Below are 26,927 nucleotides of genomic sequence, written 5' to 3'. Positions count from 1 at the left end.
AGTTCATGAAAAGTTTTACTGCACATAACCATTACCAACTGTTCCCAAACAACACACAAGTCATTGGTAATTATTTTTGTCAAGATATAGATAGATGTTGCTTTTTTTTTACTGTTGGCAGAACAAAATAATAACATTATAGAAGTGGACCAAAGAAAAGGCAAACTAAAATAAATACATACAGTGGAGTAGGGTACAGGGACACCTAGAAGTAGTTATAGGGTGTCCCCAGCTAAATGACAGATAGTTAATAGTAATGGACCCTTATTAGGCACATTTGTACACTCTCAGTTTCATTAAAATTGATATTAGACATGAGGGCCCATAGATATACATGCCGTTAAATGTAGCTTTGATGTAATAAGCTACTTTTGCCATATAACTTTTAGTGTAGCTTGCTACAATTCTCCAGGATAGCTTCCCCTGTAGATTAGCTACTTTTAATTGAGAGTAACTTGTAGCTCAGTTTACTACATTTTCCAAGTAGCTTGCCCATCACTGGGGAAATACCCCATGCTGCTTAGTGGTGTTGTGAGTTTATGTATATATAAATGTAAAATGTATTATTATGGTACTGTTAAACTTGTTTTGGTAATAATGGAAAATAGTTACTTTGGACTATTTGGTTTGCTTTTTTGTTAATTACCTTTGGTATGTAGGGTGTTTAGTTTTGTCTACCAAATGAGGAAAAACAATCAAATACTAGGTTAATTGTGCTAAATAGGGTTGTGCTAAACCATGGCTGGGTCTTAGTTGATGTCACCCCTGCTATTTCATTCAAGTGTTTTGACTTTGTAATTTTTAATCAGTGAATTGTATTTGTTTTCAAGGATTTTCACCTGCAAAACTGCAAGGTGCAAAAAGCACACTTCAACTGTTAAACTGCAAATTGCAAGCTGAAAAATAAAAACTGTGGTTTGAATAAAATGGGGAAAAGATCTGCATTCATTATTGCGAGTGGAATCCTGCTAAACATCTATGTGACGAACCATTTTCAAGTGTGGGACCTGTGCAGAACAGATACACTTGACAAAGGTGGCCTGCAACATTTATGAATTGTACATGCAGACTTAATAGATCACACGTCCACTAATGGTTCTTGCGAGGCCTGATCTACTAAAGGTTTGCATGTTCTAAAACATGTGCATACCTGATAGCACACACAAAGCTGATCTATTAAACATGTGCGAAGTGGATCTGTAAAGTGAGCAGAATAAGGTGTGTAATCCATTTTGCGTCTGTCTTCATTAATATCGAGAATATATATTGATTATCAAAACGCCCACATACTAGGAGGATAAAAAGTGCAAAGATACAGCATGCGCAATGTGATTTATCAACACTTATCACCATTTTGCCAGCAATATTTAGCGTTTTATTTAGCATGTCTGAAAAATACGGGTAAACTGACACACACTCTGTACTTGCGCTGCAAAGACAGACGATTGATAGAGAACCCGCCATCACCCGCGTGTGTGTCAACATTTTGGACGGTCAGAAATTGAAAATACTATACATTATCTATTCAGCAACATCCTTTTATAATTTCATAGCTGCCTCATGGGTGACTTAAGAGGCTGATTAAAACGAATGCAATTGATGCCTTTTTGTGCCTGCTGTTCTTTTAATGCCGTTCGTTTTTTCATTTATAATATTTATTAACAAGCTCCTGTATGGGGAAAAAAACTTCTTAAAGCTTGAAGTTTGCATTTTTTGCGTCTTGAGCACAGTAAGTTCAGCCTTTCTCCCATGATCGCACCTTCGGCACTGAAAAAAAATTGGGAACAGGTGGGTGCCATGATTGGGTATAAAAGTAGATTCCATGAATTGCTCAGTCATTCACAAACAAGGATGGGGCGAGGGTCACCACTTTGTCAACAAATGCATGAGCAAATTGTTGAACAGTTTAAGAAAAACTTTTCTCAACCAGCTATTGCAAGGAATTTAGGGATTTCACCATCTACGGTCCGTAATATCATCAAAGGGTTCAGAGAATCTGGAGAAATCACTGCACGTAAACAGCCAAGCCCGTGACCTTCGATCCCTCAGGCTGTACTGCATCAACAAGCGACATCAGTGTGTAAAGGATATCACCACATGGGCTCAGGAACACTTCAGAAACCCACTGTCAGTAACTACAGTTGGTCGCTACATCTGTAAGTGAAAGTTAAAACTCTCCTATGCAAGGCGAAAACCGTTTATCAACAACACCCAGAAACGCAGTCGGCTTCGCTGGGCCTGAGCTCATCTAAGATGGACTGATACAAAGTGGAAAAGTGTTCTGTGGTCTGACGAGTCCACATTTCAAATTGTTTTTGGAAACTGTGGACGTCGTGTCCTCTGGACCAAAGAGGAAAAGAACCATCCGGATTGTTATAGGCGCAAAGTTGAAAAGCCAGCATCTGTGATGGTATGGGGGTGTATTAGTGCCCAAGACATGGGTAACTTACACATCTGTGAAGGCGCCATTAATGCTGAAATGTACATACAGGTTTTGGAGCAACATATGTTGCCATCCAAGCAACGTTACCATGGACGCCCCTGCTTATTTCAGCAAGACAATGCCAAGCCACGTGTTACATCAACGTGGCTTCATAGTAAAAGAGTGCGGGTACTAGACTGGCCTGCCTGTAGTACAGACCTGTCTCCCATTGAAATTGTGTGGCGCATTATGAAGCCTAAAATACCACAACTTAAGCTGTACATCAAGCAAGAATGGGAAAGAATTGCACCTGAGAATCTTAAAAAATGTGTCTCCCCAGTTCCGAAACGTTTACTGAGTGTTGTTAAAAGCAAAAGCCATGTAACACAGTGGTGAACATGCCCTTTCCCAACTACTTTGGCACGTGTTGCAGCCATGAAATTCTAAGTGAATTATTATTTGAAAAAAAAAAAAAGTTTCAGTTTGAACATCAAATATCTTGTCTTTGTAGTACATTCAATTGAATATGGGTTGAAAAGGATTTGCAAATCATTGTATTCCGTTTATATTTACATCTAACACAATTTCCCAACTCATATGGAAACGGAGTTTGTAGAATAAATGTGGAGTTAATGGTTGAGTGTCTCCATGGTGATGCCCCGTATAGTACACGCAAAATCCTAATTTAAATAAGGCGGTTTGCACAACTTTTGAATCACGCAGTGTTCGTAGATCACACGGCAACTAATCGTACACATTATTTTATAGATTGTACAAACTGTTTAGCGCGTGGTATTAGGATTTTAGTAAATCAGGCTCACAATTATATAGTTTGCACACGCTGTTTAGCCAATGTTGATATGAGTAGATCAGACCCTTTTTGCAACCAACTTTCGCCCAGACTCTACCACCACCAGGTTAATTGAGTTTCAGGTCCCTGCTTTACAGACATGCATGCATTGAAGCCTTTTATTTAGGGGATTCTTGACTGAAATTCTCGAGTTTCCGTAGAGATATTCCAAATGAATGCATGTACACACTGTGTATGAATTGTAAATAGAGTATGATAATTAACTAAGGGATAATCGTTAAATGCCCAAGTGGATTTTAAAAAATGTGATGCTTTGCTAGTTGTGATTGCAAATGACTCCAAAAAAAAAAAAGCCACAGATGGAGCTGTCATTACGCAGCTCAGTTACATGCGGAGAATGCATATGCTGGGCATTCCAAACATGCAGTTGATGTGGTCAGCTGGGAATGTATCCTTGCTTGATAAGAGGCCCCCCATGTTGTATGTTTTTGGTCTTCTGTCAAATGTAACGATGACATATAGTCACGTGTTAATGACATTTGTGGCGCTCCCTATGAGTTGTGCTGAAAATGTTTTGGAAGACATGCTATCACACGTAATACAGATACCCTTCAAATTTTGAAACAGAGTAATTAGGCTATGTTCACACTGCAGGTCAACAATTTTTTTTTGCACGTGACCTGTATCTGACTCATTCACGCCAATGTGAACAGCACAATCCCGTTTTGTTGAAATACGAAAACTGGCCTGTTTCGTATGTGGATGTAAATCAGATATGTATCCAATGCAACTGCAGTCTTAATAATCCGGTTGAGTTATTCCGTATCCATATGTCACTAAAAAGCGTGAAATTCTTTGCAAAATTACACTACGAGACCAAAAAATGTTGCCCTTTTCTTTCTTAATCTCCTACGCACAATAATTTGGTTAAGAAAATCTTCACTACGGCTACACAAAATCCTTCAAATTTCCACAAATGCGTCAGGACTGAGACATACTAAAATTGGAGCCATGTTTACTTTCATATACACACTGCAGCTTGTGTGATACAGTATCATGTTTTGTGCGCATGCGGGTATCTTCAGGTACCCATTCTGTTCTCACTAGAACAGTGGTTCTCAAACCTTTTTCACCAAATACCCCCTCAGAAAACACTTGGCTCATGACTAACATTAAAATACAGTATTATATTCATTAAAAAAAAAGCCAGAGGTTTTATTTAACAAGTATATTGAAATATCACACACAGTTTCATCCTTACCCTTTCCATCCTTTGAAACTGAGCTACTGTGTGGAACAATTTCCCTTGTGGATCAATAAAGTTTGTCTAAGTTTGTTTAAGTTTAATTTTGAATAGTAACACTGTGTTTGATTATAGGAACATTAAACTTGCATTACAATATTTAATTAAGTGATTTTTATTTTTTTTGGCGTACTACTAGATAGAGCCCGCGCACCACTAGTGGTACCCGTACCACAATTTGAGAATCACTGCATTAGAAATACTTTTTTTGTAATGTGGGTGACTATATAAAAAATTGGATTCAACAAAACATCTAAATTAGTCCTCATACCCTGCAGTGTGAACACAGTTGCTAACCCCTGCAAACATGTTTTGGTTGGTGGCCACCATGTTTTTCAATTAACTTACTCAAAATGTTGCTTGTGAGTCCACTAAAGGTGTGCACCAACATACCCTAACACCCTAAAGCAAAAAAATGTAAGAATATCCGAGGGTCACTTTGAGATATTTTGTGCATTAAATATGCTAAAATCAATACAATGTATGGTCAATATATGGTATCTAAACAAAAAAAATCCACATCTTAGCAAATTAGTGTAATATCTAATAATATATCTCATTATTAATCAATTAAGGGGCTTATAAAAAGTTAAATGGACTTTTGGCACCTCTGCTCTAAAGTTACAATGGGTAATTTTGTAGATCGCATTGAGCAGTGTGACAAATTGTAGGGTCAAACAGTAGAAGTTAATAACAGCACCACCATGTAAGTGTATCTGACGGAAAAAAAATAGCACAGTCAACACTGTTTTGATAAATCGATGATTTCTGTGTAGCACTTCAGTTGTAAAAACGTTAGAGCTGCTGTACTGTATGCCACCGGCCCCAACTTATATATGTTTAAAACATGAAAATATAACACCACCGCCAATGGCTTGAAAGTTTTAGCAAAAGTGGTTTAAAGGGGTCATAATATGATTTTTAATATACATATAAAACACTGCCTTGTGGTCTACATTTTGCCTTACAGACCATCTAGAAGCCACTTTCTGACTATCTCATGAAAACGAGCTGATTTGAAGGTTTATTTCATATGCAAATGCTCTCGTCTACGCCTTGCCCCCTCCAGCTGACTGCAACTGCTTCTTTACCAGTCAGACATGTTTGTAGTTCTACTGTCAAATATCTATTGAACTATACAATACTTTTTATAAGAAATGGCAACAGAGGAGTAGTTTAGCATCACCCATACATGTATGAGCCAGAGTCTGAACCGCAGCGACAGAAAAGCAAGGAAAAATCTTCAGAAGCAAGGAGACAAAAGCCTCTCAAAGATTAGCTTATTAGCTTTCCAATTCAACACTTTTAAAGGCCTACTGAAATGAATTTTTTTTATTTAAACGGGGATAGCAGATCTATTCTATGTGTCATACTTGATCATTTCGCGATATTGCCATATTTTTGCTGAAAGGATTTAGTATAGAACAACGACGATAAAGATTGCAACTTTTGGTATCTGATAAAAAAAAGGCTTGCACCTACCGGAAGTAGCGTGACGTAGTCAGTTGAACATATACGCAAAGTTCCCTATTGTTTACAATGATGGCCGCATGAAGTGAGAGAGATTCGGACCGAGAAAGTGACAATTTCCCCATTAATTTGAGCGAGGATGAAAGATTTGTGGATGAGTAAAGTGCAAGTGAAGGACTAGTGGGGAGTTGAAGCTATTCAGATAGGGAAGATGCTGTGAGAGCCGGGGGTGACCTGATATTCAGCTGGGAATGACTACAACAGTAAATAAACACAAGACATATATATACTCTATTAGCCACAACACAACCAGGCTTATATTTAATATGCCACAAATTAATCCTGCATAAAAACACCTGCGTGTTTGTTATGCTAGCTCCTAGCTCCTCTGCTAGCTCCTAGCTCCATAGAACACGCCAATACAATTCAAACACCTGATCAACACACACAATCACTCAGCCCAAAAGACCGTTTACCTAACCCAAGGTTCATAAAGCTTATATATTTTTAAAAAGTTACGTACGTGACGCGCACATACGGTCAAGTTATCGAATGTTTAGCAGCCAAGGCTGCATACTCACGGTACCTGATATTCAGCTGGGAATGACTACAACAGTAAATAAACACAAGACATATATATACTCTATTAGCCACAACACAACCAGGCTTATATTTAATATGCCACAAATTAATCCTGCATAATAACACCTGCGTGTTTGTTATGCTAGCTCCTAGCTCCTCTGCTAGCTCCTAGCTCCATAGAACACGCCAATACAATTCAAACACCTGATCAACACACACAATCACTCAGCCCAAAAGACCGTTCACCTAACCCAAGGTTCATAAAGCTTATATATTTTTAAAAAGTTACGTACGTGACGCGCACGTACGGTACGGTACGTGTTATGCTAGCTCCTAGCTCCTCTGCTAGCTCCTAGCTCCATAGAACACGCCAATACAATTCAAACACATGATCAACACACACAATCACTCAGCCCAAAAGACCGTTCACCTAACCCAAGGTTCATAAAGCTTATATATTTTTAAAAAAGTTACGTACATACGCAAAAAAAAGCCAAATCTGCATACTCACAGTAGCACGTCTGCGTCTTTGTCATCCAAATCAAAGTAATCCTGGTAAGAGTCTGTGTTGTCCCAGTTCTCTACAGGCGTCTGTGTATCCAAGTCAAAAGTTCTCCTGGTTAGAGTCTCTGTTATCCGAGTTCTTCCATCTTGACTGCATCTTTCGGGAATGTAAACAAAGAAGCGCCGGCTGTGTACTGTTGTGGCTGACTACGTTCGAAAAATACGTCCATTTCGCACCGACAACTTTCTTCTTTGCTTGCTCGGCTTCCTTCTCCATAATGCAATGAACATGATTGAAACAGATTCACGAACACAGATGTCCAGAATACTGTGGAATTATGAAATGAAAACAGAGCTTTTTCGTATTGGCTTCAATGTGGAAGGCATACCCGTGTTCGCCGGGCTACGTCACGCGCATACGTCATCCTCAGAGGCGTTTCGAACCGGAAGTTTAGCGGCAAATTTAAAATGTCACTTTATAAGTTAACCCGGCCGTATTGGCATGTGTTATAATGTTAAGATTTCATCATTGATATATAAACTATCAGACTGCGTGGTCGGTAGTAGTGGGTTTCAGTAGGCCTTTAAGTCCACAAAGCTACAATTATACAGGATCCGTGTTATAATGTCTGTCTCCCTATTTTAAAAGGCCTTTGTACATCCATGTAAGAATATTGCATTATACGTAGCCTGTTTATCTTTATGTGGTCTGGTTAAGCTAATGCTACATCGCTAACATTTAATTGCATTTGTCAAACTACTGTTATTGCACCGCAAATTAGAGCTAAAATAAAAAGATAATAATTTAGGAAAAAAAATATTTAAAAAATTGTGAAATTAACTAGCTGCATTTTGCTTGATAAAACATCCTAAATTAAGATTTGTATACATAGATATTAGCAGGAATTTTAAGATAGAAATAAGTATTTTATTCCGAAAACAAGCATTATTCAACTTGCAATTCTCTAATTAAGCATCCCCAAGATGTTACAGAATCCTTAAACAAAATCTTTAATGTGGGGAAACCCTAAATAATCTCATTTGAATAGTTATTTTCTCGATTTTAACATGTATAATACTAGAATGGGGGAAAAAATGATTCCTGCTAAAATTAAGATCAGTCAGGGACTAAAAGTAAGTAAATAGCTCTTAAAACTAGGGAAATTTCTAGAAATACAATTTTTAAATCTTGGCAAATGGCAAATAATTTGCATTGTGGACTTACTCTTTCATTGTATCCACTACTGCCATAAATTGTAAGAACTTTCTCCAGGATTAAATGTAGTTATGAGTAAATCCTTCTGTATATTTCCTAGAAGGGAAGCTCTTAGCCAGGCTCTGTGCTTCATGCTCTGCTGCATGTCTCCCTGGGCCCATCAGCATTCATCGTCACAAAACACAAAAGTTAACCAGGCACTTCTTACTTACTTACTTTAGATTTCTAAACACTGCTTTTAAAATGTAACTTTAATGTGCGTGTGTATTCGTGAGGTGAGGCATATCACTGACATGGTTGAAAAGGGAATGGAGCAGGTTATATTGCTTGTACGCCTGGGCCGATGATCGATTTTCTGGACAATATATTGTACAAAATATGAGTAAAAAAAATATCAAAGTATTCCTTTCAAACACAAAAAAAACCTTGTTTTTCTTTTTTCTTTTTTTTTAAACATTGTATTTTAAAGGCCTACTGAAACCCACTACTACCGACCACGCAGTCTGATAGTTTATATATCAATGATGAAATCTTAACATTGCAACACATGCCAATACGGCCGGGTTAACTTATAAAGTGCAATTTTAAATTTCCCGCCACACTTCCGGTTGAAAAAGCCTTCGGAGGATGATGTATGCGCGTGACGTAGCCCGGGGAACAGAGGTATGCCTTCCCCATTGAATACAATACAAAAAAGCTCTGTTTTCATTTCATAATTCCACAGTATTCTGGACATCTGTGTTGGTGAATCTTTTGCAATTTGTTTAATGAACAATGGAGGCTGCAAAGAAGAACGTTGTAGGTGGGATCGGTGTACAGTGGCTGGCTGTAGCAACACAACAAGGACTACTCACTTGGATAGCAGACGCGCTAGCCGATGCTAGCCGCCCACCGGCCACCGCACGGATGATCGGGTGAAGTCCTTCGTCGCGCCGTCGATCGCTGGAACGCAGGTGGGCACGGGTGTTGATGAGCAGAGCAGATGAGGGCTGGCTGGCGTAGGTGGAGCGCTAATGTTTTTATCATAGCTCTGTGAGGTCCGGTTGCTAAGTTGCTAAGTTAACCTTAGCGTCGTTAGCAACAGCATTGTTAAGCTTTGCCAGGCTGAGATCTATTAACCGTGTAGTTACATGTACATGGTTTAATAGTATTGTTGATCTTCTGTCTATCCTTCCAGTCAGGGATTTATTTATTTTGTTTCTATCTGCATTTGAGACAGATGCTATCACGTTAGCTCATGCTAAAGAGCTTCGTCTATGTATTGTCGTGGAGATAAAAGGCACTGTGAATGTCCATTTTGCGTTCTCGACTCTCATTTTCAAGAGGATATAGTATCCGAGGTGGTTTAAAATACAAATCCGTGATCCACAATAGAAAAAGGAGAGAGTGGAATCCAATGAGCCAGCTTGTACCTAAGTTACGGTCGGAGCGAAAAAAAATATGTATTTCACTGCATTCTAGTCCGTCACTCTAACGTTCCTCGTCCACGAATCTTTCATCCTCGCAAAAATTAATGGGGTAATTGTCGCTTTCTCTGTCCGAATAGCTTTAGCTGCGTTGAAAACAATAGGAAAATATGAGGGAGTGAACAACTGACAACGTCACGCTACTTCCGGTAGGGGCAAGGTTTTTTTTTTATCAGAGACCAAAAGTTGCGAACTTTATCGACGTTGTTCTATACTAAATCCTTTCAGCAAAAATATGGCAAGATCGCAAAATGATCAAGTATGACACATAGAATGGATCTGCTATCCCTGTTTAAATAAAATAAAAATAATTTCAGTAGGCCTTTAAAGGTCAATACATTTTAATTAACCAAAATGGGTATCTTTAAAAAGTGCAGTTTTTGCCCCAGTTAGAAAAACTGGGTGACGTTATTTGTTTTGTTGTCTTTTATTGTTGCCATCACTTTTTAACACATTTGCCATACTTGCTCGTTCGTCTGTGATAACGAGCTCATGTTAATCATTCGATTTAAAGCCAAAATATTCCCACACTGGAACAATCGGCTTTGCAATCATGTTATTTTCTCTTAGTTTTGGTTTCTTTGAGGTTATTCCCATTAGCGATGACTGACGAGCGAGGATCTGTTGTTGCATCTTGTGTGTAAGACAGCTGTGCCACCGACAGTGGGCCCGGAAAATATTCACTGAGCTTCACGTTTCCTTATTTTGATATGTTAGAGCCTTATTCCAAAATGGAATAAATGCATGTTGTCCTCGAAATTCTAAAGACAACACCATATATTGACAATGTGAAAATATTTTTAAAAAATGTTTTGCAAATTTATAAAAAAAATAAATAAATAAATAAATAAAACTCATGTACATAAGTAATAACAGCTTTTGCTCAATACTTTGTTAATGCACCTTTGGCAGCAATTACAGCCTCAAGTATTTTTGATTACAATGCCACAAGTTTGGCATAATTATTTTTGGGCAGTTTTGCTCATTCCTCTTTGCAGCACCTCTCAAACAAGTAGGATTGGAAGTGTTGGTTTTCATCCAGAATGTCTATGTACATTGTTGCATTCATCTTTCTCTCTATCCTGACCGTCTCACGTAACATGATGCTGCTACCACCATGATTCACTGTAAGAATGACATTGGTCTAGTGATGAGCGGTGTTTGGTTTCCTTCAAATGTGATGCCTGGAATTCACATCAAAGAGTTCAATCTTTGTCTCATCAGACCAGTGAATTTTGTTTCTCATGGTCTGAGAGTCTTTCAGGGTCATTTTGGCAAACTTTAAAAAAAAAAAAAGGCTTCCGTCTGACCACTATACTCTACAGGCCTGATTGGTGGATTGCTGTGAATTGTTGTCCTTCTGGAAGGTTCGTCTCTCTCCACAGAGGAATGCTGTAGCTCTGACAGAGTGACCATCAGCTTATTTGTCACCACCCTGACTAGACTAAGATGAATGCAGCAATGTACAGATACATCCTGGATGAAAACCGACGCTTCCCATCCAATCTGATGGAGTTTAAGAAGTGCTGCAAAGAAGAATGGGCGAAGAGGAATGTGTGTAACTGCCCAAAGGCATGAAGTAGGTGGCATCATATTAAAAAAAACGTGAGGCTGTATTTGCCGCCAAAGGTGTCTCAACAAAGTATTGAGCAAAGGCTGTAAATACTTATTTCCATGTGATTTTATTTTTGTTGTAATAAATTTGCATTAAAAAAAAAAATCATATTGTCATTATGGGGGAATGTCTGTACAATTTTGAGGACAAAATTGCATTTTGGAATAAGGCTGTAACATAACAAAAATGTGGAAAAAGTGAAGCGCTGTGAATACTCTCAGGATGCACTGTAACTAGAGATGTCTCGATCATTGGATCTGAGGCCAGAAAAATCAGATCAGAGTCCATAAATGTTGATTGGGACATCCTCAAACCTTGCACTTTTCCAAACAGTGTTATATTTTCTTAGATGTAAAAGAAGAACCAGTTGGTGCATTTTATGGCTTGCAAAAACATCAGTACAAGTCAAAGTCATACCTCTATCTCATTCTTGTCTGGGACTAGAACATCTGTCAGTCACAATCTCTCCACAGCACAAGCTTCGTAATTTTTCCAAAAAATTATCAACATGTAGACACACTAAAACATCCTAAACTTATTATACCGCTTCTTATTATTATGACAGCTAAATAATTAACATGCTGTAAAATAATATTTTGTTTGTTATACCTCTCAGAGGTCAAACACTGCAAAATGTGAAACATTATCGTATTCGTGGGTAGTCCTCTAGGGGTGCAGCAGTGATGACAACAGTGTCGTGACTGGCTTTTTGTAATATTTCAAGCAAGTGCGCACACAAAAAACCGCCTGTTGCAAAGATTCTTACAATGTGTTACCCTTGTGGCCACTATACTGAGCAAAAGGTAAGGCTGGCACATACCATCAGACTTAAATCTATTCAAATGTCAAATCACAATAGGTCCTATAAAACTGCTGTAAACTTACAAATATATCGTCAACTTGGGAAAAGTTGGGACTTAGAGTGACTGCAGGCAGACAAGATTTTACCTCACAGCTTGTAGTTGTCAGGGAATCCAAACACAACAGATCATGAGGACATACCACCAAGAATAGTCGCCAGGCAGAGACACGCTGTCGGCTCGGAGTCCCAGCAAAGCCAATGTCAGCGGCTGCAACCAGTCGCCCCACTCTCTGCAGAGACGCTACCCTTCTGGGTTTCTCTGAGTAGTTTTTGCAGGAGTGACGTAAACGTATAAACACAGAAGCCCAAACACCCACAGAGGTATTGTGGGGACTACCATTGGACAGGCAGGCCGCGGGGACAAGGGTGGGCCTGCAACAAGAAAGCTGCCAAGGCGTCCTTCATACCCAACGATCCTGCCAACCTACAGGAGCTCCATGAGGAGAGAGAAAGAGCCAAACACGAGTGAGAGGCTTTGCAGGCAGCCACAGCTGAATCTGCGACAGAGCAGAACCCCACACTGGGCAGAGGCAGAGTGTAGGGAGAGGGGTGAAAGAAGAGAAGGCACTCACAGGTCTTTCCATAGCGAGGCTGGGTCCAGACGCGAGGCAGCCGAGGCGGCGGCGAGGGCTGCCTGGGGTCCACGATCATGGCTTGATCACAATGAGCCAAGTTGGGCAAGCAGCCAAGGCAGCGAGCAAACGCACAGAGCTTCCCTGTTAACGGATTTCACAGCACCCACTCGCTTGTCCTCCCGCCACCCCCTTCTCTTTCTCCAACCCTCCCACCCACCGACACATATGCTCTCAGCCCATCTTTACACCACCAATTCTTTCCCATCCACACTAGTGTTATCTGCAATAGGCTGACCATGACAAGCACTTATTTTTTTTTTGCATAAAACTAAAATAAATTACATTTAATTCATACTATAAAACGTATTTCAATATGGTCCTATATTATTCATGCCAGAATTGGACTTAATACATGTATTTCTTTTTCTGCAGCTCTACAGGTATTTTAAAGTTGTTACCAATCTGGGCCAAGAATAACTTTTTCTGGACGCTAAACAATATTATTATCGGCATTATCTTGTTCATAATATATGATACTAATAATAATCAGGGGCGCCGCTAGGGATTTTGGGCCCCATGAAAATAATATTTACAGGGCCCCCTGTATTATAATTTCATCATCATTAGGGGCCTCTCTGGGCCCCCCTCCATCATGGGCCCCTAGAATCCGTCTCCTTTACCCCCCCCTTTTCGGCGCCTCTGATAATAATAGTAATAATAATTCAAGTGTTAATTTCAAATGCAATAAACTTTAATTCCTCAATATTCTTTAGGATTATAATTGGAAGGGCAAGGACTTTTATTTATCCTAAATAAGTTAACAAAACATAAAAACATTGATTCTCAATCTCTGTTAGAAAAAAAAATGCATTTCAATATATATTAAACATCAAGTTTTGTTGCCATCACGTTCCAACAAATTGGGCATACTTGGTCATTCGTCAGTGTTGACGGACTTACCTTGCTCATTTGTTTGAGACATTTGGCTTTGCAATCATCTTTTTTTCCTTTTAATTTTCGTTACTTTGCGGTGTTTCTCACGATAGCGACGAGGCTAGATAAGGCTAGGTCTGTGCATCCTGTGTGTGTAAGCAAGCAGTCTTGCCTGCCCCACTGAAACAAAGATTGCGGATGACTGACAAGAGGATTCCCTCTGTTCATTTAATTATGCTATTGAATAAACGTGCTCAGGTGCTGAGTTCGACTCACAGAGGAAGCTTGGGTTCTTTAATGTGTGCAGCATGCTGTTGGAGATCTTTTATCAGTCTGTTGTGGCCAGTGCCCTGTACTTTGCAGCGGTTTGTTGGGGGAGCAGCACCACAAAAGGGACTTAAACCGGATTGACAAACTGATCCGGAAAGCCAGCCAAACTATTGGCACGCAGTTGGAGGCGTTTGTGTCAGTGAAGGATATAAGGACACTGGACAAACTGCTCGCCATCATGGACAATCCTGTCCACCCACTCCACCATTGAGGGACAGCGGAGCTCATACTCCAACAGGCTCCTTCAGCTTCATTCCCACAGTGTTCGATTCAAGAACTCCTTCATTCCGCACTCCATCCAGCTGTATAATCACTTGCCATACAGCAATTGATAACTGTCAATTACCTGAACGCTTCTAGGTTAGCTACCTCTTTTTGTTTATAATGTATTGCTGGATCTACTCTCTATTTTATGCTGCAGCTGTTACATATACTGTATTTTTGTACATGGTAATTGTTATATATTGTATATATTATACAAACCCCGTTTCCATATGAGTTGGGAACTTGTGTTAGATGTAAATATAAACGGAATACAATGATTTGCAAATCCTTTTCAACCCATATTCAATTGAATGCACTACAAAGACAAGATATTTGATGTTCAAACTCATAAACTTTATTTTTTTTTTGCAAATAATAATTAACTTAGAATTTCATGGCTGCAACACGTGCCAAAGTAGTTGGGAAAGGGCATTTTCACCACTGTGTTACATGGCCTTTCCTTTTAACAACACTCAGTAAACGTTTGGGAACTGAGGAGACACATTTTTTAAGCTTCTCAGGTGGAATTCTTTCCCATTCTTGCTTGATGTACAGCTTAAGTTGTTCAACAGTCCGGGGGTCTCCGTTGTGGTATTTTAGGCTTCATAATGCGCCACACATTTTCAATGGGAGACAGGTCTGGACTACAGGCGGGCCAGTCTAGTACCCGCACTCTTTTACTATGAAGCCACGTGGGTGTAACACGTGGCTTGGCATTGTCTTGCTGAAATAAGCAGGGGCGTCCATGGTAACGTTGCTTGGATGGCAACATATGTTGGTCCAAAACCTGTATGTACCTTTCAGCATTAATGGCGCCTTCACAGATGTGTAAGTTACCCATGTCTTGGGCACTAATACACACCCATACATCACATTGATTGATTGAGACTTTTATTAGTAGGTTGCACAGTGAAGTACATATTCCGTACAATTGACCACTAAATGGTAACACCCGAATACGTTTTTCAACTTGTTTAAGTCTGGGTCCACTTAAATTGATTCATGATACAGATATATACTATCATATATACTATCATCATAGTACAGTCATCACACAAGATAATCACATTGAATTATTTACATTATTTACAATCAGGGGTGTGGAGGGGGGTGGGGGGGGGTAGGATATGGACAGCAAGTAGTGGACAGAGAGAGAGAGAGAGAGAGAGAGAGAGAGAGAGAGAGAGAGAGAGAGAGAGAGAGAGAGAGAGAGAGAGAGATCAGAAGGCATAAGAAAAAGTATCTGCATTTGATTGTTTACATTTGATTATTAGCATTTGATTATTAGCATCCCGGGGAGGGTGTTAGTTAAGGGTTGTAGCTGCCTGGAGGTGAACTTTTATTGCGGTTTTGAAGGAGGATAGAGATGCCCTTTCTTTTATACCTGTTGGGAGCGCATTCCACATTGATGTGGCATAGAAAGAAAATGAGTTAAGACCTTTGTTAGTTCGGAATCTGGGTTTAACGTGGTTAGTGGAGCTCCCCCTGGTGTTGTGGTTATGGCGGTCATTTACGTTAAGGAAGTGGTTTGACTTGTACTTCGGTATCAGGGAGGTGTAGTGGATTTCATAGACTAGGCTCAGTGCAAGTTGTTTAACCCTGTCCTCCACCTTGAGCCAGCCCACTTTGGAGAAGTGGGTAGGAGTGAGGTGTGATCTGGGGTGGAGGTCGAGAAGTAACCTGACTAGCTTGTTTTGAGATCTTTGGAGTTTAGATTTGAGGGTTTTGGAGGTGCTAGGGTACCAGGAGGTGCATGCGTAATCGAAAAAGGGTGGAACGAGAGTTCCCGCCAGAATCCTCATGGTGTTTTTGTTGACCAGAGAGGAGATTCTGTAGAGAAATCTCTTTCGTTGGTTAACCTTTCTGATTACCTTGGTTGCCATTTTATCACAGGAAAGGTTAGCCTCTAGAATGGAACCTAGGTAGGTGACCTCATCTTTCCTGGTGATAACAATGTCACCCACTTTTATAGTGAAGTCATTGACTTTTGTTAAGGTTGATGTGGGACCAAAACAGGATGGATTCCGTTTTACCCAAGTGTATGGATAGCTTGTTGTCAGCGAGCCAGGTGCAAGTTCTACAGAGCTCAGCACTGAGGATTTTCTCCACCTGTGACTTGTCCTTGTTGGATACCAGCAGGGCAGAGTCATCCGCAAACAAAAACAATTCACAGTCACATGCCGATGACATGTCGTTTATGTATATTAGGAACAGTAAAGGTCCCAATATACTGCCCTGGGGGACTCCACAGCTCCCCGAGAGGGGGGGGGGGGGGGGGGGATATGGTGCCGCTCACCTCTACCACCTGCTCCCTCCCCTCCAAGTAAGATTGCATCCAGCTCCATGAGGTTTTGTTAAATCCGATTGCTCTGAGCTTATCCAACAGTATAGCGGGGCTAACGGTGTCAAAGGCCTTCTGAAGGTCCAGCATGACCATGCCGCAGTATTTGCCCGCGTCCACCTCATGTTTGATGTGGTCGGTCAGATAGAGAAGGCATGTGTCAGTGGAGTGGTTAGTTCTGAAGCCGGATTGGAATTTGTACATGAGTTTATTAGTGGCAAGGTAACTATCGACCTGTTCATAAACTATGTTCTCTATTACTTTCGAAATGGAACTGAGAATAGAAACAGGTCGGTAGTTGCCAGTTTCCAATTTGCTTCCTTTTTTAAAGAGGGGAGTTACTCTTGCTATCTTAAAATCTTTTGGTACTTGGCCTTGTGTAATTGATAGGTTTATTATGTGCGTGATGATCGGGGCAATGATGGAGGCAGAGTCCCTGAGGAATCTGGAGGGAATATTATCAAGGCCGGTGGCCTTGTTAGGGTGGAGCGCACTTAATTTTTTAAACACCTCATCAGCTGTGACCATTTCTAATTTGAAATCATCGTTGGATACTCCTAGCTTTCTGTAGAAGGCTTTAATGTGTTCTACACCAAAGCGACTAGAGTGGTGGGACAGCTTGTTGACAAGCGTTGCGGCTATGCTGGTGAAAAAGATGTTAAGTCTGCTAGCTACCTCCATTTTGTCTGTAATGAGGGAGTCACCCTCCTTGATGCTGATGTTGGTGAGTCTGGTTTTAAGTTTCTGGCTGCAACCAGGAAGCTGGTTGTTGAGAATTTTCCAGAGCTCACGTGGCTTATTTGTGTTTTCCTCTATTTTGTCGTTAATGTAATTTTTTTTTAAGGATTTAGTCAGGTTGGTTGACTTATTTCTTAATTTATTGCATTGCTTTTTGAGAGTTGAAAGGAGTAATTTGAGGTTGATATTATTGGGTTGTTTATCTACTTCTGTTTTACATTTTTGGTATTCAGAGTATTTTCTGTCTCTGTCTTTTATGGCAGCTAATAGGTCCGGATTCATCCATGGTTCCGAGCGGGCTTTGATCCTGACTGTTTTCACGGGAGCCATGTCATTTAGTATCTTTAGGAACGCCGTTTTGAAGCGATCCCAAGCAACATCGACCAGGTTGCTCGCGAGCACAGGGGACCAGTCCCACTCATCTAATTTTAAATTGAAATTGTCATTGGAGTATTTTTTGAGGGATCTGGATTGGGCTGTTATGTGGCCATTGGCTTTGGGTTTAGCTATTTTGCGGGTGCAGAAGGTTAGATGCTGATGCTGGCTTTTCAACTTTGCGCCTATAACAATCCGGATGGTTCTTTTCCTCTTTGGTCCGGAGGACACAACGTCCACAGTTTCCAAAAACAAATTGCAATGGGGACTCGTCAGACCACAGAACACTTTTCCACTTTGTATCAGTCCATCTTAGATGAGCTCAGGCCCAGCGAAGCCGACAGCGTTTCTGGGTGTTGTTGATAAACAGTTTTTGCCTTGCATAGGAGAGTTTTAACTTGCACTTACAGATGTAGCGACCAACTGTAGTTACTGACAGTGGGTTTCTGAAGTGTTTCTGAGCCCATGTGGTGATATCCTTTACACACTGATGTCGCTTGTTGATGCAGTACAGCCTGAGGGATCGAAGGTCACGGGCTTATCTGCTTACGTGCAGTGATTTCTCCAGATTCTCTGAACCCGTTGATGATATTACGGACTGTAGATGGTGAAATCCCTAAATTCCTTGCAATAGCTGGTTGAGAATTTTTTTTTTTAAACTGTTAAACAATTTGTTCACGCATTTGTTGAGAAAGTGGTGACCCTTGCCCCATCCTTGTTTGTGAATGACTGAGCATTTCATGGAATCTACTTTTATACCCAATCATGGCACCCACCTGTTCCCAATTTGCCTGTTCACCTGTGGGATGTTCCAAATAAGTGTTTGATGAGCATTCCTCAACTTGATCAGTATTTATTGCCACCTTTCCCAACTTCTTTGTCACGTGTTGCTGGCATTAAATTCTAAAGTTAATGATTATTTGCAAAAAAAAAAAAAGTTTATCAGTTTGAACATCAAATATGTTGTCTTGTAGCATATTCAACTGAATATGGGTTGAAAATGATTTGCAAATCATTGTATTCCGTTTATATTTACATCTACCACAATTTCCCAACTCATATGGAAACGGGGTTTGTATAAAAATAGTATATAATATTATATAATATATCAGTATATATCATATACTGTACATCCATCCATCCATCCATTTTCTACCGCTTGTCCCTTTTTATATGTAAATATTACATATATGTTATATTTCATATTGTTACTACGGTACATGTTTAGTCTACTTTATACCTGCATTATCCTTTCCATCCTTACAATTTCCATCCTTTGTAACTGAGCTACTGTGTGGAACAATTTCCCTTGTGGATCATTAAAGTTTGTCTAAGTCTAAGTTTAAGTCTAACTCTCTTGAACCCTGATTGACCGCGAGAGACAAAGAAAACACACGGACGGAGCAATTTATGGATGACAGCATGTATCAATTCTTTTCATTGATAGTTCAATTATTTGATTTGTTGACCCATGCCAAACCTACAGGGTGTTTTATGATAATATTAAAGTTTTTATTTAAAAAAATACAATTAATTTAACTAATTTTATTGAGGATACCAATTCCAGGAAGCATTTTAGAGAGGTAGTACAAAACCAAATGTCTGTGCTACTTCAGATTCATGGTTATGGTTTTAATTTGTTTTGAACACGTATACAGTTGTAAAATAGTACATCACATATTTCCGTTTCTCATTACAACATGCCCAAAAAGGAGTAGGAAGAAGCACAGCTGATGTAATCATTCTCTTTCCTTTTATAGCAATTTATTTACTGCACTCAATTTGTAACACACACAAATTAAATAAATAAATAATCAATAAAGTTCTCCCAAATAAATATTTGTTAATAAGTTGTGATTCACATAATGAGCTGAATGAGATGATCTAATTTGTCGATAAGGTTCAAGATGTTTATCAGGATACTTCTTTGTTATACTTTCTAAATACTTAATCGTTTATTAAACTGGATCAAATTAGTACATTGTTTGATTTTTTTGCTTAATCCATTCCAAAATTTGATTCCACATACTGATATAATAAAGGTACGTGCATACAAATGTTTGAAGTTGTATTTAAGTTTATTTAAGTTATAGAAGGTTATATTTCTCCTCTTTAGTGTTTTGGTAGCATGTTTAAGTTTGCTTCGTACATAATTTTAGCTGTTTGCAAACGCACCAAATCATTACATTTCTATATTTTTTATTAAATAAAAAAGGGGTTTGAATGGTCTCGATGGTCAACATTAGGCATGATCTACTAAAGGTTTGCATGTACTAAAACACGTGCAAACTTGATAGCAAACGCAAAGCTGATCTATTAAGCTTCTGCGCACAGGATTGTCTCTTAAGTGAGCAAAATAGATTGACAATGCATTTAGCGTGTCTATCTTCATGAATATGCAGAATATATGCTAATTATCAGATTTCCCACAATACTGGGAGGAGAACATGCAAATATAATCATTCAGCATGCGCAATTTAATTTATCAATGTTGAAACTGTTCTGCGGGCGGTATTTTGCATCTTTACTTGGCACGTTTGAACGTTACGTGCCAACTGACAGTTATAGAAAGGAGCTAAATTGCACTGCAGAGTCTGCTTGACAGAGAATCCTTTGTCCTATGTTTATGTGTCAACATATTTGGAGTGTCATAAATAAAATATTACAAATATTGTCTATACAGCAATATCCTTTTATAACTTTATAGCTGCTGCATGACTTAAGGGGCTGATTAAAATGAATTGAATTGATGCGTTTTGGTATCTGCTGGTGGTTTTTTAATGGCTTTAGTTTTTTTCATATAGGAAATATATTATTATAATGTATCTCGTATTTGAAAAAACATCTTACGATATGCATTTTATTGCGTTTGGATCATTCCAGACGCATGCATGCGCTTCTGTGTTGTGATGGTCCACCGCCTCAATGCAGAACATGCTGTCATAGCATGCTTAAAATAGTTTCAGTTCTATGGGGACTTAAAATTGCAGAAATTGTGTTACAGATGATAGATGTGTACTGCTTTTTCAACATTGCACACAGGTTGGAGAACACAATATGAATATGGAGGGAAATTAATGTTTCTATGAGAACAGAATGCCAGTAGTACACGCCAAATCCTCATTTAAATAGGGCGGTCTGCGCCACTTTTACACTTGTTATCATTTATGCACACACTCTTAGTAGATGACATATAACACAGCCACTAATAGTACACACAATTTTATAGTTCTTATTAGATCAGGCCCAAATATGTATTATTCTAATTGACTTATTTTGTAACAGTTAGTAAATAAAGCGTACTTTTGTAATTATTTCTCCTTATTGCTGCACAATAAGATGCAAGATGCTTTATTTGTCAATGCACTTAAAAATTACAACAAGATGTGTATACAGTCAACCTGTATAAATACAATATAGCTGAGATATGGTAACAATAGTGAGCAATAGAAAATATGGGCTGATATTTGGTCCAGAACACGTTTTATTTTATTCATTATTGAAGTGTTTCTTGCCACCCTTTGTTGTAAATTTTTTTGAAGTAAGATTTCAATTTATTTTAATCTATTTTTAATCTATATTGCCTCTTACCATCCAAAATCGCTGCCGTTGTGTCCTTGGGCAGGACACTTCACCCTTGCCCCCGGTGCCGCTCACACCGGAGAATGAATGATGAATGAATGAGTTGTAAATATGAATGATGGGTTCTCACTTCTCTGTGAAGCGCTTTGAGTGTCTAGAAAAAGCGCTATATAAATCTAATCCATTATTATTATTATTATTATTTGTATTTGAATTTCTCTCCTACTGTTACCAAATACCATTATTTTAGTTTCACTGAAATTCAAGGATAGTCTGTTTTTGTCAAACAACCTCTTTAATTTGTGATTGATTGATTGATTGAAACTTTTATTAGTAAATTGCACAGTGCAGTACATATTCCGTACAATTGACCACTAAATGGTAACACCCGAATACGTTTTTCAACTTGTTTAAGTCTGGGTCCACTTAAATTGATTCATGATATAGATATATACGGTACTATCATATATACTATCATCATAATACAGTCATCACACGAGATAATCACATTGAATTATTTACATTATTTACAATCAGGGGTGTGGAGGGGGGGGGAGGGTAGGATATGGACAGCAAGTAGTGGACATAGAGATTTGATTATTTACAATCCGGGGAGGTAGGATGTGGAAGGGAGGGTGTTAGTTAAGGGTTGAAGTTGCCTCGAGGTGTTCTTTTAGTGCGGTTTTGAAGGAGGATAGAGATGCCCTTTCTTTTACACATGTAGGGAGTGCATTCCATATTGATGTGGCATAGAAAGAGAATGAGTTAAGACCTTTGTTAGATCTGAATCTGGGTTTAACGTGGTTAGTGGAGCTCCCCCTGGTGTTGTGGTTATGGCGGTCATTTACGTTAAGGAAGTAGTTTGACATGTACTTCGGTATCAGGGAGGTGTAGCGGATTTTATAGACTAGGCTCAGTGCAAGTTGTTTTACTCTGTCCTCCACCCTGAGCCAGCCCACTTTGGAGAAGTGGGTAGGAGTGAGGTGTGATCTGGGGTGGAAGTCTAAAAGTAATCTGACTAGCTTGTTCTGGGATGCATGGAGTCTAGATTTGAGGGTTTTGGAGGTGGTGGGTTCCAGAAGGTGCATGCTAGTGATGGGTTGATGAGGCGTCATGAAGCGTTTCGACACATTGCAAAACTGTATTGATACTGTGTCGATACTGTGTCACTAAATACTGACATCTGCTGGACATTAAAAATCCCTACAGGCAACCTATGGACAGACTCAACTGACACTGATTTTATGACCTAGTATATAAAATAATATAAGCCAAGTCATTGTATTTCATTTAGGATTATTTCATATCTTCATTTAAATAAAAATATATTTTTATCTTTTTTAGATACAGTCAATAAATAATGTGAACATGTATGATAACATGGAAATCCAAGAGAACGTGTTGTAGAATGAGGATGCTCGTGGACTGGGAATTTTTTTATTTTATTTTATTTTTTTTACACATTTTTATTTTAAAAAAACAGCTTTTCCAACATATTACATTTTAGACGATTTCTCTTAGTTATTATTTCTCCGGCTGTAGAAAAGACCCGCTGACAGGCAATGTTCCCTCTAATTGTTCATGTGTGTGAGCAAACACAAAAACTCCCTGAGCATTCAGTGGAGCACATGTGAGCAACATCACACGTGGCAATACCAGCAGCACACCTGTCTCAAACCAATCTTTTATAATAACACTCAAATGAGAGGAGTCATTTTCATGAGATAATTTTTTAATATTAGTGATTTGGCCCACTTGTAATGAAAATAAAATAAATCGTGTTTTTCATAAGCTATGGATTAGTATTGTACAATATGTCTGGGTGGGGGTCCTGCTTTGGAAATCATTTGTACCCCGTTCAGAGATCACATTTAGTTCCCCTTAAACATCCTCGTGTTGCACAATGAAATGTAAGCATAGGATGAAGTGTGCATTCCTGTAACTTTCTCTAGTAACAGCATTCCATGATTAATATCAATAAATTAACATTAATAATAAATGACAGTAGAATAAGCACACGAATGACTGAAGAGTCATAGTGTAACTTTGTGTGGTGTTTGAGTTGTCCGACTTTTTGTGTGGCCATAAACGCACCAGTGGCTCAGTGGTATGCGTGTTGGTGACAGATGACAAGTTGGTTTTGGCCTGGTTTGTACGGCAGAAAATTAGTAGTTTTTCGAGATATACGTTTTTTACTCATGTTTTTGGTGTGGTTATGGCCGAATATAAACAGTTTTGCTCAATAAAGTGATCGATATAATTCCTGTCCTCGAAGCATCTCGATAGACATTACAATAATTGAACGGTGTTGACGAACACCGTTAGGGCCGCTTGTCACTGTCACTCAGAGTTGCATTGCAAAATTACACAGAATAAATGTGTTTATTTTGTTTAGAATTCAGATGGGATTGATTTGGTGCAGGACATATATTTGCTGTGCGCAGAGAACGCTTGAGCAGTGCGCAATTGCGCAGGCGCGCACCTTAGAGGGAACGTTGCTCACAGGGCACAGAGGAGGCGTCAGTGCGACAGAGTTCGCGTATCGGTCACGTGACCAAAACAGCTCATGATCGGTCACGTGACTTTCTAAAAGCGGTACGCGCACCGACACAGGGTATCGCTCTATGAGCTCGACGCATGCGCCGATGCATCAGTGTTGCCGGACCCATCACTAGTGCATGCGTAATCGAAAAAGGGTTGAATGAGAGTTCCCGCTAGAATCTTCATGGTGCTTTTGTTGACCAGAGGAGATTCTGTAGAGAAATCTCGTTCGTTGGTTGACCTTTTTGATTACCTTGGTTGCCATTTTATCACAGGAAAGATTACTGTTACTATTTCTATTAGCTTTTATGTGTTCGCTCCTGGAAAAAATTTGGTTGTGTCGTCTGCGAATAATACTAACTTTAAGTACTTAGTAACTTTACAAATGCCGTTTATATAGAGATTGAAACATTTTTTGTCTCAGTATTGACCCCTGGGGTACGCCTCAAGATATATTTAGTTTTAGAGACGTATGTTCGTCAAGCTTCACGTATTGCTGCTTCCTGTTGGTTAAGTAGTTTCTTACCCTGTTCAAGACCAGCCCTCTGATGCCATACTAATTTGTTTATCAAGGTATTATGATCAATTGTGTTAAATCCACAAACACTGCAGCTGCACACTGTTTACCATATATTGCTTTGGTAATTCTCTCCACTATTTCGATTAATGTGGTTGTTGTTGGTATGTTAGCTCTGTATCCGTTTTGTTTGTCTAATCTGTTGTTAAATATTTTTTCAATGATTTAAAAAAAAATTGTGAAAGTAAGAAAACAGGTCTTTATCGGTTTTCGTTCGTAATCCATTCCAAAGGGTCAGAAGAAGACCAAATCGTAAAAAATAGTCAGTCCATTTAATCTGTTCCAGACACCTCCAAAATATTAAGACAAACCAAAATGTATTGAGAGTATTTACAGTTTTACAAATAGAAAACAATGTGAAATACAATAATTTGGTAAATTAACATTTACCTTCACTTTTATATTTTATTGAAGACTTGCTGTGAAGTTATTTCTTAAATTAAATAGTAATTCTCATCCTCTTTATTAAAGTGCTGTCATTCAAAACTTTCTTTGGCCCCGTGGTGGCTTATTTTTCAGTCCTACTCAAAAACAAAAGAACAAATACTGAGTCCTCGATGTGTGGGATTCTTTGTTTGGACATTGATACAAAGGCAAACAGACTAGTTTATTACACACGTTTGGCCACACAGTAACCGAGATGGTATACAGAAACCTGAGCAAACTTTTCGCCGATACTAGACATTTACGCTGTAATTTTGATTCTCAAATCAAAATAGGGATACTTTTGATACTTCAGTTATTTGACATAATGTATATCATTAACAGGAACACAGTGTATAAAATTAACTAAACTTGTGAACGAGGCAACGTGTCAATGTTGGATGCTTTTGTTGAGTGTTTTTTACATGTACGGTATTTTCACATGAACATATTCATGTAACTGAATTGTGAATGAGTTTTTTTGCTAATGTTAGTTCTTAATAAGAAATCTATTTTAATGATTTTGTTATTTTATTTATTTCATTTTTTTATGGTTTGAAACACAATTTCCGTGTACTTTGTAGGATTTTTGTTTGTTTTATAGGCTTGACTATATTGTTATTCATGCCACTACCTCAATATACTTCCAAGTTGGAAATAATTACCCACATATGCGGTCCTCTCCAAGGTTTCTCATAGTCATTCACATTGACGTCCCACTGGGGTGAGTTTTCCTTGCCCGTATGTGGGCTCTGTGCCGAGGATGTCGTTGTGGCTTGTGCAGCCCTTTGAGACACTTGTGATTTAGGGCTATATAAATAAACATTGATTGATTGATTGAAACTTTGACTGGTATTGTTAACTTCCGAATTATCTCTGAGCAGCAACATATCTACTGACAGGTTATAAAGCATTACAACTGGTACAAAGTGACTCCCTATTCAGTCTAAAGTAGGATTGCACTATCTACGATATAAATTATACAAATTTAGTGGACAATAGAGCTTTCATTGCTATCGTAATATTGTGATGATGCATGTTGATGACACATTCTAGCTGTATCTTGCATCAACCGAACGAACACGTCCTCAACCACTGTAACATTCTCGCCAGCTATTTAACGTCCCTCGACAGCAGTGCTTCTCAATTATTTTCTGTTACGCCCCCCTTAGTAAGAAATAAACATTGTTGTGCCCCCTCCCACTCTCCGCTACAACTATAAATATTATAATTTGTCTATAAAAAAAATTTAAAGTACACCTCTGCACGATTTTGTGTCTTCATTAAAGGGGAACTGCACTTTTTTGGAATTTTGCTTATCGTTCCCAATCATTGTTAAAGAGACAGCAACAAATATGTCTTCTTTTTTTTTTTAGGATTCTAAAGATAACAAAACGCTTGCAAAATGTGGTTAATGGAAGTCACTATTGTAGCCTTCAAATCCGTCTAAAACAACTTCAAAACCCTCCATCAACGTTTTATATACACACTGCAATTATATATTTATATATATAATGTAACAGATATGTTCAGAACAATATGTAATATGTTCAATATTTACCGTTGTGGAGGTCTTGCTTCTCCGGGTTCGTTGGACCACCAATCATCGACATCTCGGGCTCTTCCAGGTTTGCAAAACAGTTTTATTTTTCAATAAACGTGCAAAGTCTCTTTCTCCAGTGAGCACCCAAATGGCTGTCCTCCGGCGTTGTGTCTGGCTCTCGCTTGCGCTCGGCTTTGCTCTCCACCATCAATCACCCCTTCTCCTTCCCGACTGCTCCCTTTAACAGGGCGACAGGTGATCAGACAAACACTCCCAGCTGTGTCATCTACGCACCTGTCGCTAATCTCGAAGCCGGCCCTGGCACATCCCGCCTTGCTGCAGGTCCGCAGGCCACGCCCCTCACAACCGTAATTTGGTCATTTTAAGCATTGCCATAAAAACGCACTTCCGTCATTCTGCAACAAACGTGTGTTTTCTAATCATGGTAACAGAC

General features: G+C 39.0%; 1 protein-coding gene across 7 annotated transcripts in view; it reads right to left on the bottom strand.

The window, feature by feature from the left end:
* LOC133646522 (coiled-coil domain-containing protein 9B) overlaps window positions 1–26,680 on the bottom strand; it is a 69,855-nt gene extending 43,175 nt beyond the window's left edge. For 5 of the 7 annotated variants that reach the window (XM_062041975.1, XM_062041973.1, XM_062041974.1 and 2 more), the window contains exon 1: window positions 12,824–13,002. In XM_062041975.1, coding sequence (XP_061897959.1) covers window positions 12,824–12,835 — 12 coding nt within the window. In that variant the 5' untranslated portion in view covers window positions 12,836–13,002. Of the gene's footprint in view, window positions 1–12,337; window positions 12,469–12,823; window positions 13,003–26,491 lie in introns of those variants that run through there. The other 2 variants (XM_062041971.1, XM_062041972.1) reach the window with 2 other exon arrangements.
* Window positions 26,681–26,927: the final 247 nt, after the last annotated feature.

The sequence above is a fragment of the Entelurus aequoreus genome, linkage group LG03, assembly GCF_033978785.1.
Source record: "Entelurus aequoreus isolate RoL-2023_Sb linkage group LG03, RoL_Eaeq_v1.1, whole genome shotgun sequence".
NCBI lineage: Eukaryota > Metazoa > Chordata > Actinopteri > Syngnathiformes > Syngnathidae > Entelurus > Entelurus aequoreus.
Note: the sequence above shows the minus strand (reverse complement) of the source record. Positions and strands in the feature narration are given on the sequence as shown.